This window comes from Seriola dumerili, unplaced genomic scaffold (genome assembly GCF_002260705.1).
Source record: "Seriola dumerili isolate Sdu_G_001 unplaced genomic scaffold, Sdu_1.0 BDQW01000040.1, whole genome shotgun sequence".
Lineage (NCBI taxonomy): Eukaryota > Metazoa > Chordata > Actinopteri > Carangiformes > Carangidae > Seriola > Seriola dumerili.
In genome coordinates, this window is record NW_019174295.1 from 1149937 (window position 1) to 1168496 (window position 18560).

An 18560-nucleotide genomic window follows, 5' to 3' on the forward strand; every position below is an offset into this window, starting at 1 on the left:
TTAGTTTTCTCAATGAATTTTCCAACAACAGCTCAGTTTCCTCCCTTTGACCACTAGAGGTCTCTATAGCTCTGTAGAGCAGTCAACTATGATTATTATGTGAGATTTCCAGTATATGTCTCTGTCACAAAAAACTAGAGAATAAAAACAGGTAAATTAAAACAAGAGCAAATACTGAAACAATAATACCAAGCAATCAAATAGCAAATAGCGAAGAAAAGAAACAGCAAATAGTAATTGATGTAGTGATGGAACACAAGCATTTACAGTCAATGCTCTGTTTGCCTGCTATTGTGACAAAATGTTGAGTAACACTTTATAATACAGCCTGGATTTTTTCCAGTGTAATTTTTTTTTGCATGAATCAGTTACAGGGTGCAGTGCATTACACAGCATTTGGAAATGTTTTTTTTCAGCGAAAGCTTCATGTGTCAGAACTGTGTGTGTGTGTGTGTGTGTGTGTGTGTGTGTGTGTCTGTGTGTGTGAGGATGTGTGAGCTCCTCTGTGCTTCATCCAGCATCACTGGATAACAAGTGACCCTTGACTAACAGGTTGACCCCACCCTGCACACTCTGGATGATAAATTGACACCAGATCAGTTTATATGATGACTGTGACGAAGACCAACTGACTCTATATTCTACACATTTTGTTCTATATTACATTCTGCTCAGTATTATATTTGTTTTGCTTCATATTCAGATATTCTTGCTTTGCTTTTGTTTATTTTGTTGTTAAGATAGATAGATAGATAGATACTTTATTTATCCCCTAGGGGAAATTCATGACATTCATGTAAGTAATACATCTAATCTCCTCGTAAATGAGTAAATGATTAAAAGTGTAAATGAGTCATTTAATAAAAGAGCAGTCATGTAATCCATTTCTATCCTACATCTAAGGCTTGGCATAGGGAAAAATAGGAGGAAATTAATAAAAGCCATTCTGGATGGCAGAACTGGTAATGGGCCAAGTCTCGCATGTGTGGTGTATTTATGGCCTGGTTGTGGCTTGTTGGACTTGGGTCACCAGTCGGACCGCACTTCAGCTGGTAGCCCGGACTTGGTGTTTGCTGGAGTAATATGAATAACACCAGCATAAGAAAAGTAAACTGGGGAACAAACAAATGCTAACAAACAAAAAACTTTTCATACCTGTGACTATATCGGAAGTCAGGTGAACAGGAAACGGGGCGTTTGGGGTGTAACCTGAGCTGCAGACAACAAACTGCATTTATGGACAGCCTACATACGGGGACTGGGCCGTGTTCGCGCCATTATTGGTTTATATGGACGCCAAAAAACAGGATGGCCACAGTCAACCGAAACATAGCTATGAAATACTCCGTGAGTAAAATACCCAGGCTGTTTTATCCTCTTTGCTTGAAGAATCACCGAGGGTAAGTCTTCAGCTTTATGTGAACAGTGGGACATCTGCTGGTCAGAATGTGAAACAGGCAAATACAAAGGTTTAAAAAAAAATTAAATATCAGTGTAAGAGTAACCATGATTGTGTTTTATGTTTTAAGCATACATTCATAGTAATAACTGTTAAAGCAATCGCTGCATCAAATTTATTAAGACCCAGTCAAGTTAGGCTCAATAACCGATTTAGCTTAAAGCTGGAGTGGATAATCTGATTCAGAAACACTTTTTGTTACATTTCTTTAAATTCTCTTCATATCCCGATAGAAATTAACAAATTAAATACTCTCTAAATACTCTATTAATAATCAGAATCAGCCACAGGTGGTGTGAGAGCTCCAGCCAATCATTGCATTTGGCCCGAATGCAATGATTGGCTGGCCTACCTGTCTGTCAACATCCCACTTGCGTCCTAGCGCGTCCTCCCTGGCCGTGACAGACGTGCGTTGGGGTCACATAAGCGACAGTTACGGGTAAAAAAGAAGAAGAAGACTCACAGGAGTGGCAGAGAAAATACAACCAGTTCCAGCTAAGGCTTTGACTTCAGTTGCAGCTTCACTCGGTAGCAGAAAAAAGCTGCAACGTAAATACAATAGGACGTTGCAAGAGGCCGAAAAAGTCAACGGTGACTTCGCTTTTCAAAGATGGCGACGACAACTGAGGGAACAGAGGAGCTAAAAAGCGACGCGATGGTGGCTGTATTTCTTCTAGACAGGTACTTATCTTGTTTGTTTTGTTTTAAGAAGGGTTGGGGGTGGGGGTGAAACACTAATGTGTAATCATAGAACAAAGTATGCTTTATGTGTTAGCCAAAGCTAACATTGGATAACGCTGTGGATGTCAACTAACTTTATGTTTAAGCATAACGTTGCATTGTATGTAATCTGTGTAGCCTGTATGTTTGACGTTGTCTGCACTGTAGTTGTGAGCAGATGTAGTTTGATACTATTAATCTTATGTCTGTAATAGCTGCAAATTACTCTTATGTTTTTTTTTTTTCTTTTAGTTGTCAGACAGACTCAACCACACCTGTAAAACAGGGACCGATGAGACCACTACCCCCGCTCCACCTCCACCACTTCAGCAGAGTTTCCCTCCAGCTGGTGAGTGCAACTTAATGGGAAAGAAACGTAGTTTAGCTATTCAAACCCCTTAAAATCAGGTCGTTGGCGATCCGTTTACAAACATACAAAGTTCCTAAGATGCTGTTATGAAGGTGTATTTGCTTAGACTACCGTTATTCATATAAATGCATCCTTCTCCCAGGTCATATTTTGAGGGGGTAAATCGTTCAGGCACGGACCACTGGGGGCAAGCTAGCTGCCTCCCCGGGCAGCTAGCTTGCTGTCTTCGTACATTGCTGAATGAATGAAATGATTAAAAGTTACAAGTAAAAAGATTTCTATGATTATTTTTACATAAATAATTAGAAAAAATAAATTGTAAAGCTTGGTAACATTAAATAAGTAGGAGGTGTTTCTTTAACATTCATTTAAATGCCTGTGATAAATTAACAGCATATAGGATTGTAGGTCCTAAAGCCTGAGATTTTGGAAAGTTTAGCTGGCAGATGATCGAGGAGGCAGGCAGAAGGTTTCAAAGCCAACACCAATTTAAACAATAATTCTAGATATAAGTCTCAAAATGTGTTCAATTCATGAGGCGTAAAGAGACAGCTGCCTTTGAGTAACGTCGGCTACAGTTTTATTAATAAAGCAATGTTTAGAACATACTTGCAGTCATATAAAGCATATTTCCTGTTTTGGGGGTACTTTACAAAGTTTCACCAACAAAAGTTTGGTTATGGTGTTTTAATTAACATTGTGCATCATGTTATTCTATGTTCCTTTCATTCATTCACAGTAAGAGACTACCAGTCAGTAACCAAAGTATAACAAAGGGGCACATGCAGACCTGTGCTGCCTAATTAATATGCAGTGTGTCCAGATAATGCCCCTCTGTGGTTTATAATAATGGCTCAGTGTTTCTGAGTGTGTGGACGTTGCCCTCTCAGTCTGCTTCATACGGGAAGTGACTGGATTACACGCTAATCCCATTATGATGCTGCTGCCATGTGAGGGCCGGTTGGGGGGGATAAGAAACTAAAGGGGTTGAGCTTCAGGATCCAGATCAGCAACAAACTGGGTGACTGTAAATACTGACACTGATACACTCAACGATGGCACACCTAAACAGCTTAAATGACAATTTCCCTGACCTACAAGAGATCTTCAGCTGTCATCCTGGGGTACACTGACATGGTATGTAATATTTGTTTTTATGACGTGATGTTTTTGATTGGATCTCAGCACCAGCAGTCTTCAAATTGACACCCCAGCAAACATTTGATGGATGACAATGCACGAGTGGCAGCCAAGTTTGGTGTCAGCTGAATTGAGCTGTAAATTCACAATATATTATGGCAGGGTGAATATTTTGTATGGAGTCTGGAAGGTGCCATCAAAACAATTCTTGACATTTACATTGTTTATTTGTAATCCAAAAAAACAAACACAAAATCCCTGATGAATTAATTGATTAAATTAATGTAATACATTTGCATTTAAATGAACATTAATAAAGTTAACCAAAAATAACCAAAATAGAAAGTACATTTTATTTGTCGATTCTAATTCCCCATTCTGTCTTTAAATACTGAATAATGATTGAATTTTAAAGTGAAGCGTGACAGAGAAAATATATTAGTTTATTCACTGATTATAATTAAACACTGCACAGCCCACTCTATGTTTACTTGGAATTTTATGAAAATAGTTTCAATCACCGCTGCACCTTCAGATCAACAACAGAATATTTGCTGGAAATACACTGTAAAACATAAAGTTGTCTGAGTTTGTGTCATAGACTGTATATCATTTTTAGAAATATGAATTATAAAAAAATACATGATAAATTTATATTTTACAGCACACTCTTGGCAGCATAAAACAGACTTGTGACAGAGATAAATTTAGTTTGAAAACATATTGTTGAGTTGTTGCGATTGGATGAAAAAAAACTTGATTCAAGTCAACGGCATTACTCCACGATTTGAAATAAACCAATTAGTTAATGAACAAATGAATATGGACTGGAATAATGAACTAAAAGCCATGACTCATCCGACTGAGTGAATGAAAAGAAAGTGAAGGAGGGAATAGGAAAGGAAAAAAATGACAATTGAAGTAAGGCCATCTTAATGCTCTGTTTACCTTTGGTCCACTTCTCCATCATGTGTCACACAGTGGGAAATGTCTCTATTGGGAAACCCATAAATAAAATCAATAAACCAAAAACTAGATTAAATTAGATTAAAATTATTAACATTATTTTAAAAGCATTTCAGTGTTTCTCCTTGCTTTTTCCTCCTTGCCTTGGAGGCGTATTTCACTGCCGATTTTAATTGAAAATACAGAAAATGCTCACAAGCAGTTTTGGGAATTTCTGCAGAGTTAGCTGATATACTTTTTCTACTAACATGAAAGGATAACCCTTTTCTGAACTCATTTCTTTTCATAAAGGTAATACAATATGTGACCATCAAATCTTTTGCTTAATGAAAGAGATTTTGCTCAACTATACAGGAAACTGATCCTGAAACATTTATTCTGTTACAGGGGTCTGCTCAAGTTTTTGTTTTTAGACCGAGCTGCAGCCGATGTTGTACCAAAGGTCTGGTTTGGAGAAATGACCGATGAGAGAATGATTAACCTGGCTGGCAAAGAGGATGTGTGTGTCACTGTCAGAGGTGTCAGTATCAGTGTGCGTGTACGTGACAGGAGGTGGAGGTCTGGATGAGGAGCAGAGATCTCACTCTCAAACAAAGACAGCAGAACATCTGACTGAGACAGACGAGAGACGGCGTCAGGAGGGAGACAATGTGCAGGAGCACAGACTGTAACCGTGTCTACTGTCCTGCATTGTAGGGGTCTTTAAGTAGTCTTCTAAACAGGCAATACTTCAACAAAGGATTGTATTTCTAAAACAGCATATGTTCTGAAAGTGTTTTTTAGCTTCCTCGGTCCAATGCAGCAAGCAGAGTAAGTGCCATTTAAAAGTACAGCAGCAGCACAACAGCTGCGAATATGTCAAGGTCTGAGGAGGCAGTCAGAGTCTGATACAGAAAAAAGAAAAAGAACATTGCTTTCTACTGAAGAAGCAGGAGCAGGTTCAACAGAAAGACCAGTGGTGAATACAATCTGTACAGGCTGCAAGCTCTACTGCATCTTCATCCTCTACCTCCTCATCCTCCTCTCCAGCTGCAACTTAAGCCCCTGCAGCAATCAAACATAATCAAATCCTCGACGAGTTCAGCGTCTGGCTCTCCCATAACCAGCAGCAGTCTCAGGTAATGCATGAATGTGGGCTCTGTGTGTGTGGTACGTATAAGTGTAATGTTGACTTAACTTTGTATTATTGTATTGTGACACTCGCAATATCCACTTAGCGAAACCAAGTGAGAAGCAAAAAGCTGTGGCACAATGGCTGCGAGAAGCCACATTCACCGGCAGTTACATCTACATAAAACTACATACAAACACCAGTTGATTCAGCTAGCATTTATGTGGTTTCACCTGTTAGCAAACCACTGCGAATACACAAAATAGCTCTAACTTAGGAACTTATTTGGTGGGACCACACGGCTAGCTATCCTGTAGAGGACCACACTGGATTAATTAAAATGGTAAAATAAATGGAAAATTTAAAAAATGTAAATGCATAATTTGATCCAGTTAACTCATACCTATCACTGAAGCTGAAGCTACAGTCTTTACCAGCCACAAAAGCATGGCTGGTATTGTTTTCGCCTTCGAGTTCGAGGACGGGTTGGTCCAACCTTTGAGTACTGCAGTGGTCATGTAATAATCTAGTAATGACGAATGGGTTGCAATGTCAACATGCCACGGGCATGTCTCTGGCTCAGTTTGGTTTATTTTTTCTCTGTGTTTTCTCTTGGGTCTCCTCCCTCACAGTTGTGGTCATGGCATCAGAAGCTCTGGAGCTGATGGGCTTCTTCCTGGGCCTGTTTGGGATGCTGGGCACCCTGGTTGCCACGGTGCTACCGTACTGGCAGACTTCTGCCCACATTGGCTCCAACATCGTCACGGCCGTGAACAACGTGAGGGGCCTGTGGATGGAGTGTGTCTATCAGAGCACAGGGTCCTTCCAGTGTGAGACCTACAACTCCATGTTGGCCCTTCCCTCCGACCTGCAGGCAGCCCGTGCCCTCATGGTCATCTCCATAGTGCTGTCTATCCATGCAATTGCCATGTCAACCCTGGGGATGCAGTGCACTCTTTGCCTGGAGGGCTCAGGTGCAGTTAAGAGTCGTGTGGCTGGTGCTGGCGGGGGCTTATTCCTCACTGCGGGCTTTCTGGCACTCATACCTGTGGCGTGGACCACACATGAGGTGGTCCAGACCTTCTATAGACCAAATGTACCTGCCAGCATGAAGTATGAGTTGGGGGAGTGCCTATATGTTGGTCTGGCGTCAGCGCTCGTTACCATGCTGGGAGGGGGTTTGCTGTGTGTGTCATGCTGCGAGGAGCAGGATGGCGGCCGTGGGAGACGGCATGGCGGAGGGTATCCATATCCAGTAGGAGGCAACATGCCCGGCATAGGTGTACGGACAACCTCACAGACCTACCGCAACCCCACCCTGCAGGTGGGGGGCATCAGTGCACCCAGCAGGGGGCAGACACTGGTACGCAGTACCAGCAACAGCTCCCACTTGAGTACACATGGAGTCCAGGGAGTCAAGAAGCCCGCTGCGGCAGGATATGACATCACAGGATATGTCTGAGATTACTGCCACTCCATCACACCTTTAAGTATTACTCTCTGACAACTTACGCTCAATTAAATGTATTTATATAGTGTATTTAATCAAATGTTGTCATTGTATGCCTGGCGGAGCAGCAAAAAAACTATTTTACAATTATCTCTGTATCTTTTTTGAAGACTGTATACTTTCAAAATGTGCAGAATGACATGTGTTTGCATTACCTTGTTAGCAAAAAGTGTAGAAAAGTGTAACTAACTAACTAACTAACACATGTTGAATATGACCAAAAACCTAACAACCCTTTTATTGTGTTGTTTACAAATTTCGGTAGAGAGTGCTGTCATTGATATTAACCGTGTGTAAAAAGATAAATCAAGCAGACAAAAAAATATGAGAAAAATAACTGAAGACACTGTTTGTGAAAACACTAAAATTTTCATGGACATTTTTAAATGTAAACACAGGTCGTTCATCCATTTGGTTATATTCTAGGAGGACTGACACTGAGTAGACTTTGGGGAACTTTTAATCATTTAAACCCTCCAATGCTGATACTCAACCATCGAGTGAAAGCAAGTACACTCAAATGTCACTTGACTATTTGCTGCATCGGTAAACATTCTGCTAACTAACGCCAACCCTGATGTTTCTAATCTGAACCCTACACATTTCTCACGGTACTGTATCACCTGAAAGTCAGATTTTATTGACCCACTGCAGTCTATTAATAGTTAGTTCATCCAGTAGCCTGTCCACATGAAGTGTAACTACATCAAAATTGAACTGCCTCCCTGATGGTAATTCAGAGAAGTTTGTTGTGCCTTAACATCATAGTGTGAAAATGTTACATCTGTTTGGATTCTGTAAAGCTCTGCGTTCCACGTTTACGTCACCAAAAAAAAAATGAAACTCTTCTCACATGATGTCCAGGCATCACCTCTTCTTCTTTGGTCTTTTTTGTTCCATTGTTCTCGACGTTTTGCATCACATCTCTGCTGATCATCACGGACATACTGTATTTCCAGGACGTAGAACATCCCTTTGTCAGCTGATTTTAAACAAAGCACCAAAATTGTTTTTAGGTTATTTTTTATCTGGAAATAAATGCAAACATTTCTTACACACCATTTGTTTGTTTTTTTTTTCATACCCCTTTTTTACCATCACAAATTTTTATGCATGTATCATAGCAGAAAAAGAAATAACAATACCAGCCATTATAGTATTATTAGTTATACCTGTGTTTGACAAGTCAACAGTGCTACTACCTTTTCTCTACATGTTTCATTTTCACATGTCCAAAAAGTGGTTCTTTAAAGAAATTAAGGTTTTGATTTGTTTTATTTTGAGTTTAAAGTAGTAACATGAAATAACTGGCAGATGAAGGGCTTTCTTTTATAGGGCACTTGTTAAAAGATAGTCTGTTGGTGATGCTCTGACATTTGACTGTTTTTTTTTTTTTTGTTTTTTTTACAGTTCAGAATGGGAAAAAGATCACAGCCCTGAACTGAAGGCAAACAGAAGATCGACACAAACAAACCCGAACAAACAAACCCACTACTTTAGTCCGATCAATATGCAGTTTAAGTTTCACCAACAGGAAAATCGTGGGACTGAAATGCACGCTCTTACTGGGTCAGTTTACAGTAACAAAACTGGGGTAGCTCTTTTTCTATTTGAGGCTTGAAAGGTTCTTTAAACATAAAAGTACATTAGACTGGATCTTGACCCTCTTTCAGCCAGACATTTGTGGTACAGGTTGTTCTTGAATTAGTGTGGGTCTTTATTTTGGTCTGTGCAGATTGTTTTACCTGGGTCTCAGAGGACTTGAGACCAGTATAATTACATAAGCAACAGGCTTTATGCAGGTCTTGCAGGTCTCCTTACAAGCCCTTTAAAATCCCAGTGGGAGAGGCGATACAAAAATGCAATGTGGTCCGAGTGGTCTTACAATAAATTAGGGGCACTGCATTACTTTAGTTACAGGTGGTTGGTGTAACAGTTTTTCAGACCAATAAGTGTTTCTATTCCTTGTGTTGGGAAATTGTAATATAAAATACTGCAGACCACAGCTCCTGGTGTTTGAACCCAGAGGGAAACCAGAGTCTGGGACAGTCGGGAACTGAACTGGTTCAACCAACACACATTTGACCGAGAGAACACTAAGAGATAAGTGGACGAGGGACACACATACATTGAGGCTGTGAGAAAGACAAACACAATCTCAAAAACATACAGTAGATTCTCCAGAGTACCTCTTTTTTATCACAGACACAGACTGTACAAGCAGCAGTGCTGACTGAGCATTCCCTGTTTCCTGGTGCACGGGATATCTAGGGAATGAAAAAAATAATGACTTTAAGAAAGTCCATGTTTTTATTTCAACTACAGTATTAAAATAACATGAAAAATGTACAAGCAAACTGTTACAATGAAATGTGTCTCTTTTAGTGAACATTTTAGTTTCCTCAAGAACAAGACTGGTTCGGTCTTCATAAGTAAAACTTTTGACCCTAAAGAACAGAGTGCATGGAGGCTGAGGTTTCTTGCTCAACCAATCAGAATAAAAAACTATCAGTGTGATGACAGAAAATAAGATTTGAACTTACGTCTTTATCACGAAACTTTATTCAACTTAAGTGGCTGTATATTTTCTTAGGCCGAGTCTTCTTCCAAAAGCAGACCAACCTTTAACGACTGAATGGCTCCATCTAGTGTCCAAAAGAAGAACGACTGAATTTTAACAGGAGTCTAGAAAATCACTGCAGTTGACCTTCATGTTACCCAGCAGTGGAACTGGCACACTGATTGTAAGTCACTGTGTATCAACCCAAATGAAAACTGAACATTGTGTCTCCTCTGTAGTGATCTTTGTACAGACAAAAAAAAAAGTAAATCTGAGTGCATTCATTCATTCATTCATTCATTAATATCACATGCCTGAATTTATTGATTACAATGAGGTCTGTAATGTATGACAGAACCTTTTATTTAGACAGAATTATTCATCCTTGGTAGGTAAATATGGTAAATGTTGACCATCTCAGTTGAAATGTTTTTATTGAACATTTGAGGCTCTGACAAGTTACAAGGGAATATTTAAATACAAGATAGAAGATGGAGAAATGGTCTTATTATTATACCTGAACAGGGTTAATAGACAGAAAAGTGTGTTTTTATTACTGCACTTTTGACATTACTTAAGTTTTCTTGTGTTTCCTCTTTGTTTCTGTTTACATTTGTTCTTTTCTTATTATAATTTGTATTTTTATGACATGTCATTTTTAAGTCTGCTTGCAAAATTTCTTAAAATAAATATCAAGATGACAAAAAAAAAAAGGTTACTGCAACTCCACCCCAGAAATTTCACAATAAATGGTAGTTTGGCATAAAAAAGATATTTATTAATATGAAACTGGCAAAGATGAAGAAAAAATAAATACTATACAATTACATCCATCTCAGCCTGTTATTCACAACTCCAGAGGATCCATGTTGTTGTCATGACTAAAGATTTCATTTTGTTTTTTTATTTCTTCTCCTCCTGCACTTCATTCTCTTTCTGTTTCTCGTCTTCCTGTCGCTCACGGCCAAACTCAACCACCAAAGGTTTCCCTAGCAACCGGTATCCATGGACCAGCAGCAAGGCTCTCTGGGCCGTCTCAGCATCTGCAAAGGGAAAATAAACACACGTAATGACAGACCCAGTGTGTGATGCATAATGGAAGGTACACAGCGGTGGGGTTCAGGCGATGCTGCATCCCCTCCCTCACCTTTTGTATGTGAGAAACTGTTTCTCACCTGGCAGAGTGATGAAGGCCTGACCCTTCATCCTCCCAGTCAGCAGGCGGTAAATGACTGGAGGCCCGTTCTCCGGCTCGAACCTGGAGAACACCGCCACCAGCTGGGCCACTGACGCCTGTGCACTCATGTTCTTCACACACAGCACCTACAGGGAGTCACACGGAAACGGCAATCGTCAGTGAGCCGCTGCAGGCGCTTCATGGAGCAGGTCTGTCCGCTCACTGCTTCCTCTTTACCGTTTTTTGGCGAGGTGAGGCTATAGCACAGACAGCAAATAATCACATATACAATGTTCGGTGTGCTTCCAATGTTATGAGGGTGTGGTGTTCTGTTCGGGTGCTCCAGCTCTTAGATAGACGGGCCGCAGGGAAATATAATTACACGCCACAACATCATCATCCTTTGGACAGACTAAAACAAGTTCAATTTATGAGTCAGCGGCTCTCAACTGGCAGATATTGAATATTTTAAATGACTGTAGGGTGATTTATTTCATTATAATGCTTCATTTTATGAGCATTAAGTTGTTAAGGAGGACAATTGCTACTGTGAGTGTCTGAGCGAGCTGCGAACATCAGCTTTAAAACACTACTGTGTCTCTACTGTGACTCCTGTGAGGGAGGTTATTGCATTTTAATTTGTTGAATGAGGATTTATTCATCGGTGCTAGTTGGATTCAATGCAGCATTTATGACTATATACTGTCCATAGAGCTGCTTTTTTTTATCACCAGTGGCATATAAAACTCAGATTTAAAATTAAAATATATACCCTGCTGTTAAATAAATAAAGCGCACACTTAGGTGGAAGCTCACACTTTGAGGTGATATACTGCCTCTTCTGGTAGCTATACCAGAAGGAGCTGGGGGAGAACTGAGAGCATTTCTCAACGGATTTTTTTTTTTTTACATAAATTAAAATTATTCTTAAATTTTATTATTATTATTCTTAAAACAAGCACCTGATGAGCTAACCATCAGGATCTCTTTTACATTAGAACAACTACTACTGGATGTAGCTGTCGACACCTTGGAGGGTATTCCTGGCCGGTAGTTTCGGAACCTCGGGATGCTCCTGATCCCTTCCTCAGATTCGCGGTTCTGCAGGATTTCTTCGTCTGTAATTGTTTCAATCTCCCCTCTGACAGTCAGCGGTCCTCCTGACCCCGCCTTCACCGCTCCACACAGACTGCCGATTGGCTGGTTTATTTCTATCTTGACTGGAGCAGCTCGCTCCTGTCTGTCCTGAGTGTGCTGCTGCTGCTTCGAGGTATCTGAACTTGTCTCTGGCTGGTCCGATGATCCATTTTCTTCACCCCCCGTTTCTTCGGATTGGTCATTGTGTGTCCGTGAGCTTTGTGATTGGTCAGACACAGTTCTGTGTGTAGACAGGTGTGATGCTGCAGTTGTTTCTCCCTCAGAGTCCAGCAGTGAACCCTGTTGTCTGTCCTTGCTGAGAACATCTCTGTAGAGAGAGTCCATTGGATCAGAGGACGCCGCCCCCTGCTGGCCCTCCTGGTTATCTTCATCTGTGGAGAGAAACACAGCCGCCTTGATGAGATCTTCTGATACAGATGTAACAGTGAATATTGTATCCCATCTCTCTCCTGTGTACTGTTGTTTCAAACTGTTTTATTTATCCTAATATTAGATTCTGTCAGCAGTCTGTTCTGATTTAATACTTCTTCTACTCTATTCATTCCAACTTCTTTCACTTATATGATAATTCCAGGATCACAGAATTGCCTGCAGATTTTATTTATTTTAATTTGAGATATAAACTTTTTTTTTTTTTTATTGAAATATGGTCCAATTTCATCATTATAAAAAATTTGAAAATAAAGCTGTTGCCTTTGAAAACATGGGCCAACAACAACTGGTTCCTTTCTTGAGGTTGCACAGAAAACCACAACATATTTAAGACTTCCCAAACTGAACTGAGGATGTACAGAGGCTGTGATTTAAGCCCTGGAATGTAGATAACATAATTTTACGTTTCTAGAAACTCTATTCTAAAGCTGGTGCTCAACAAACTGAAACTATTGTTTCTATTCTGTTGTTAAAGTTTCAAACTGTTCTTAGTAAGAAACTCTGTAACTGCCTGAATAACCTGTTCTTTTTTGCTCTTCTTCTTTTGTGTTTGGGTGTGAGAGGCTTTTGTATGATTCCTGGGATTAATTAATTCCCGATGGCTCTTTCATGTCTTAGTGAAAATAAATTAATTAAATCTTGCAGCTTAGCTTGTCCCTCATAATGGGTGACAGTTACACACCACTGATTATCTATCTCTCAACCTGATGACTCTCTAGCACTTCATACCTTGATGGTAAAGCGCGGTGAGGAAGCCTAGGCGGTCGTTTCCCTGGAACAGCGCTCGTTCAATCTCCATCTCCCGGCGTGACAGCGGCCGGCTGCTGGCGAAGCGCTGTGGACGGGACAGGAGCTCCGCCCTGGCTTCGATCTTGTCCCTGATCGCCTGCAGGCGCTGCTGCTTCGCCCCCGGAGCTGCGCACACACCATGGGACTGTGTCGGGACAAAGTCAAGGGTAAGGCATTAGTTTTACTGGATGAGGTTTATATATATTATGTATATCAGTGTTAAGAAGTTAGATTTGAAAATCATCAGTCGTTTCCCCCCAAATGCAAACAACAACAAAAAAACCCAAGTCTATTTCTAAGGCCTTTCACTTCCAACCACGCAATGCAGTAGAAATGGACACTCAACATTCATAGCTATGAACTAGAGCAAACATGAGGAGAACACACAAACTCCACACATAGAGGGCAAGGAATCAAACCCAGCTCCTCCTGTTCTCTGTCTCCAGCAGGTTTCACCTTCTCTGCTAACTCTGGTGCGTCTCTGCTCTGCCACAGCTGGATCTCAGCGTCCGTGAGGCCCAGCTCCCGCAGGCTGGCCTGCTCTTTCTCCCCGTCCTGCAAGGCCTGGAACTGGGACAAGCTCCTAACTCCGGCTGCCTGCTCCCCAAACGGCCGATAGAGTGCCGCCGGGGCGAAGCACTGCCTCTTAGCTACACATCTGTAAGACAGAATTTATTCCAAAGTGAGCTCAACGGTATGTGTACATGATGTGTGCATCATGCAGGATCCACTCACAGCTCTATCAAAAGCAGCTGCAGTCCAATCAAAGACCGGCTTTAAAAGGACACTTTCAAAGTCATATTACCTAAATGTTGTTTCTGATGTTTGACAATGAGAAACTACTGATAAAAGATGGCTGTGTAAGACTCTGTAGCCCTGAGGGATGTGTATAGAACATCCTCCAGGCTGTTCTGTGGAACACTGTGAAGGTAACATAACAGAGAATTTGATTGATGCTTTTATCCAAAGCACCACACAGTAAAAAGAGTGTGTGATTTTTTTTATACAGCGCAGAGAGCTCTGGTGGGGATAAAGCTGCAGACACTGCTTTCTTTTCCCACTGAACTACACAGGAACACTGAGGCAGGTTTTATTCTCTCTGTTTAATGTTTGTTTATTGTGTGTGTGTGACAGTAATTTCATCCAGTGACCGCTTAGCTAGCAACAGAGCCAACACCTGATCCTATTGATGATTTATAAATCAAACTTATCTTAACACAGATTCATGTTTTGTCCTGGATTTGATTAATAATTTCAACAGGTGTTATTTTTGTCTTTACTATAAACTATGCTCAGGATAAATTATAAATATAATATTAAATAAACTTGCATGTTCAGATAATGTCTTGTGTCTCCAATTTTATGCTACTGCAAAGGTCTCAAAGAGTGAGATGTTTTGCTTGATAGCTGACAATTTAACTAATTATAGAATATTTTTGTTTGTTTTCTGTAGGGTTTTTTTTTTTCTTTTACAAAATGCTGATAACATCAATCTTGAGATCATATTGTAGTAAATTGTTGCATTTACTATTTCTCTAAGAACTGAAGGAAAATCTAGTTGGCTGGAAGTACAAAAAATGTGGCCAAAGGACAATATCATATTTTATGGTAAACACAGATACAAAGAGATGGTTTCTGACCGGTCGATGTCGGTGTTGGTGTGGAGCTGCTGCAGCAGGAGGCTGTGCAGCTGCCGCTGGCCCTCCGTCTCCTGTTCCTCCAGCAGCGGTCCATCCTCACAGGATCTCCGGGTCACTCTGACAAATTGAACACAGACAGACCTCAGATCAGACACGCAGTGGATGCTGGTGTAACAGCAGGAAAAGGGCACAACCATCATAAACACAGATGACAGTATTACAATTCTATTGTCACTTTGTAGACACCCTGTACCTTGTAAAACTGACTAAGAGTACCACAACTAAACTCTTCATGTGTCTACATAAATCAATTAATAATTTGGTCTATAAGATGTCAAAGAATTGTGAAAAATTGCAATAGTGGTGTCATTTCCAGATTGCTTTTTTTTTTTTTCAAATCAAGTTAAGAGTCCAAACCCAGAGGATATTCAGTTTACAATCACAACAGAAAAGATGTAAAATAAAAGTAACGTGGTAAAGAGGTAAAGAGGTAAAACCAATATCCTATGTATCTTATAAATATGTTGGAAATACATTTAACTACGTGTTTTTTCAGTTGCTCTGATATTGACAAAAATCGGCGGAGGTCTAACAAACATTACAAACCATTAACTTTGGAGAAAGAGGAGAGAAGGGTAACGTGTTCCTATTTAGCTTTTTCGTTTTATTTCAGTTCTGTGCAGGCTAATATCTTTTATTTAACAATTAACATGTCAGTACATGTGATCAATTGAGACTTCGAGGGCGAGGACAGCAGCCAGAGGTGAGGCAGACGGTCTATGTTAAGCTATGAGTCTAAGGAATATGTTGGTAAAAATATGAAAAAGTCCAGTTTACCGTATTCTTAAATTAAAACGTGAATAGTAAAACGTACACGGGAGAAACAGAGAGCAGCCACTGCTAGCTTAGTTGCCTGCAGCTATCTCCATGACAACAGCGGTGCCATAGCTAGATCGAATGATCGACGTAAACTAATATTTTCTGGTGACAATAGAGTCATACATGTCTAAAACCAAAATCTGTGTGATTCAAATACCACAATTATTATAAATTTACTGCTAAGTGACTCTGATAGGTAAAAGTTTTGTTTACCTTCGCATGCTTCCGCTTTGCGCTTCCAGTTCCGGCGTGTGGGATCATGGGAAATGTAGTAGAATCCCGATATGAATCACAATGAATCTCAAGCTATGTTTCATGGCTACACTCAAGGAAAAATAATACGAAAGCGTAGATTTGGGGCATTTGTAAAAGTGGAGCCACGTGTATTATATTGAGTGCAGAAATCTTAATAACTAAAAGAAAAAGGCTGTATATGGGGACCAGATGGGGTTGTTTTCAGCTGTTTGGATTTATGTTATTCTCTCAATGGAAATCCACATAAGCCCTAACATGCAGCATGCATTTGTTTTGTGATGAAATGTGTTTTAAAGAAAATAAAAACCCTTAAAACCCTTAACTTGCCACGCCCTATTGTATTACTGAGGGTGTGGTTATAACCGTATTTTTCATTAGAGTTGGCTGTCTTCCCTGTTATATCCAACAGATGCTGCAAAGCCACTCTGAATATACTCTAAATCGCTCACACCCTCCCCGCCCAGCTTAAGTGTCCTCAATTAGCCTGCTGGCTGACGTCAGTAAGGTGACATGGGTGCTTCTCTTCCCCATCTCTGAGCAACAAACAGCCCGCTGCTGCAGCATGGCATTAAGAGATGGGGGGGTGGGGGTGGGGGGGTGCATGGATGCCAAGAGAGTGGTGGTGGTGGTTGCACGCAATTAAAAATTCTCATGCAGTAGTGCGCGGTTCCGCTCCTGCCCGCCTGCCCGCCTGCTGCCAGTGTCGGGTCGCCGGCAGCGCAGCTCCTCTCCGCTCCTCTGCAGGGCTGCAGGGCTGCGCACAGCTCCTGACTGACAGAGAGATGAGGGGTGGGGACGCAGGGTGGGGTCACAAGCAGGGAGAGGCGGAGGAGGAAAAGGCAGAGAGAGAGAGCCCAGCCCTTGAATACACGGCAACAACACGCCGACAGAGAGAGAGGGAGAGGCATAGAGAGACTGGCTGATTTTTTTGGGGGGAGCAAAAGGAGCTTTCGACGCTGCGGATATGAACTGAAAAGAAACACTGGAAGAGGCAGGGATCGTGTTCCTATATCCCGAAAATTTACTGTAAAGGTGGAAAACTAGTCCCCCTAAACCCTCCTCTCTCCATAACAGTTCTTATTCAGATAGAGCTACACCCAAAGCCCCGACCGACCCCCTCCTGCTCCTGCTGCTCCACCCCTCCGCCGCTGCACCGCTCCGGCAACCGAGATGCACACGGAGACCCGTAACAAGAAAGTAAGTGCACGTTATTGACTTTGCCCTGGTCAATGAAGGAAAGACACATCTACCTGTGTGGCTGATCCGCCTGTACACAAGCAGAGTTGACATTGTCAGCTCAACATGTGCCAAATGTGAATGTCAGTGAGTGTATGTGTCTCTAACAGCCAATTGCAAGTGTATCCTCGCGGGCAGGCGGTTTATTTTGCAATTAGTGGAAGAGTTTTTGCAACAGCGACCTTATTGCATCGTAAGAGCATCACGCCGAGAGCACAGTCATTACCACGGTTGATACGGAAACCTCTCCGTCTCCTCTGTCTCCGTCTTTCACTGTGTGCGAGGTTAGTTCAGGTTCAATACGAAATGCTCTGTGATCTCTGAGAGACAGGAAGGAAACGGAAGGCAGAATCTGCAGCTTGTAGGACACCATCTTAGCTTTTAAAGGGCCAGCAGCCTCTTCTGAAACACACACACGCACTCACACACTCACACGCACAACCCTGGGAAGCAGCCAGGTGCACTGCCTCCAGCTACACTCTTAAGGGCCCTGCTGCCGACTTGAGCCTTTAAACGAGTCTCTCTTCATCACGGTGTGTTTATGTGTCAGTTTTGCTGGCAGTGCTCTCAAAAGTAAATTAAATCCAGCATGTGGTCACACTGATTGTTCGAATCCAGCTCTGTGTTTGATGGTTTGCATGGAGAATAATGGAGCCAAGTTATTTGGTCAGACAAAACGTCCAAGTGAACTTTGACCTGTGAACCTTGCATGGCCGACCAGTAATGCCATTTGGTGTGTCTGGTGTTTGGTTGATTGTAATTGTTTAGCTACAGTACTGCACTACCAGATGCCACTTTACATCATCTCCACTGGGCTGTTAATGTTTTGTTTTATTTTTACTAAATTCACTGGAGTGTGGAGCAGTTTGCTGGACTTTCGCTGCATTTGTGTGGTGCCGGAATAATCAGAAAAATGAGTTTCTGACTGGAAAAATTCACGTGAACGCCCTCTCACGTCTGAATAACAACTCAGAAAGTCTGTGGAAATTTTGGTGCACGATGTGCCGAGTTGTGATACCATATTGGCAATGCAGAAACATGGTGGCCAAAGTAAATGTTTGGTTGATGGTGAGAAACACTAAATTAATGATGCAAATTGACATATTGCATATCATTTTTTTTTTGCTAACATTTAATATGTAGTACGGTATCAGGTTG

General features: G+C 41.2%; 2 protein-coding genes across 6 annotated transcripts; one reads left to right on the forward strand and one right to left on the reverse strand.

Moving 5' to 3' along the window:
* Positions 1 to 3602: 3602 nt before the first annotated feature.
* LOC111217119 (claudin-14-like) lies at positions 3603 to 8326 on the forward strand. Of its 2 annotated transcripts, XM_022738843.1 has the most exons (3): positions 3603 to 3686; positions 5043 to 5773; positions 6399 to 8326. In XM_022738843.1, the coding sequence occupies exon 3, from the start codon at positions 6407 to 6409 to the stop codon at positions 7226 to 7228; it is 822 nt and encodes a 273-aa protein (XP_022594564.1). In that variant the 5' UTR covers positions 3603 to 3686; positions 5043 to 5773; positions 6399 to 6406; the 3' UTR covers positions 7229 to 8326. The 2 variants fall into 2 exon arrangements, with proteins under 2 accessions (XP_022594564.1, XP_022594565.1); XM_022738844.1 differs by lacking the exon at positions 5043 to 5773 and having other exon boundaries at positions 3620 to 3686.
* Positions 8327 to 10581: 2255 nt separating this feature from the next.
* Positions 10582 to 16264, reverse strand: rbm41 (RNA binding motif protein 41). Of its 4 annotated transcripts, none has more exons than XM_022738845.1 (7): positions 16125 to 16264; positions 15033 to 15149; positions 13849 to 14050; positions 13333 to 13537; positions 12043 to 12542; positions 11012 to 11159; positions 10582 to 10879 (listed from the first exon to the last, which is right to left on the reverse strand). In XM_022738845.1, exons 1-7 carry the CDS (start codon positions 16130 to 16132, stop codon positions 10740 to 10742), a joined length of 1320 nt encoding a protein of 439 aa, XP_022594566.1. In that variant the 5' UTR covers positions 16133 to 16264; the 3' UTR covers positions 10582 to 10739. The 4 variants fall into 4 exon arrangements, with proteins under 4 accessions (XP_022594566.1, XP_022594570.1, XP_022594567.1 ...); XM_022738849.1 differs by having other exon boundaries at positions 10790 to 10879; positions 10984 to 11159; XM_022738846.1 differs by having other exon boundaries at positions 10790 to 10879; positions 11976 to 12542.
* Positions 16265 to 18560: the final 2296 nt, after the last annotated feature.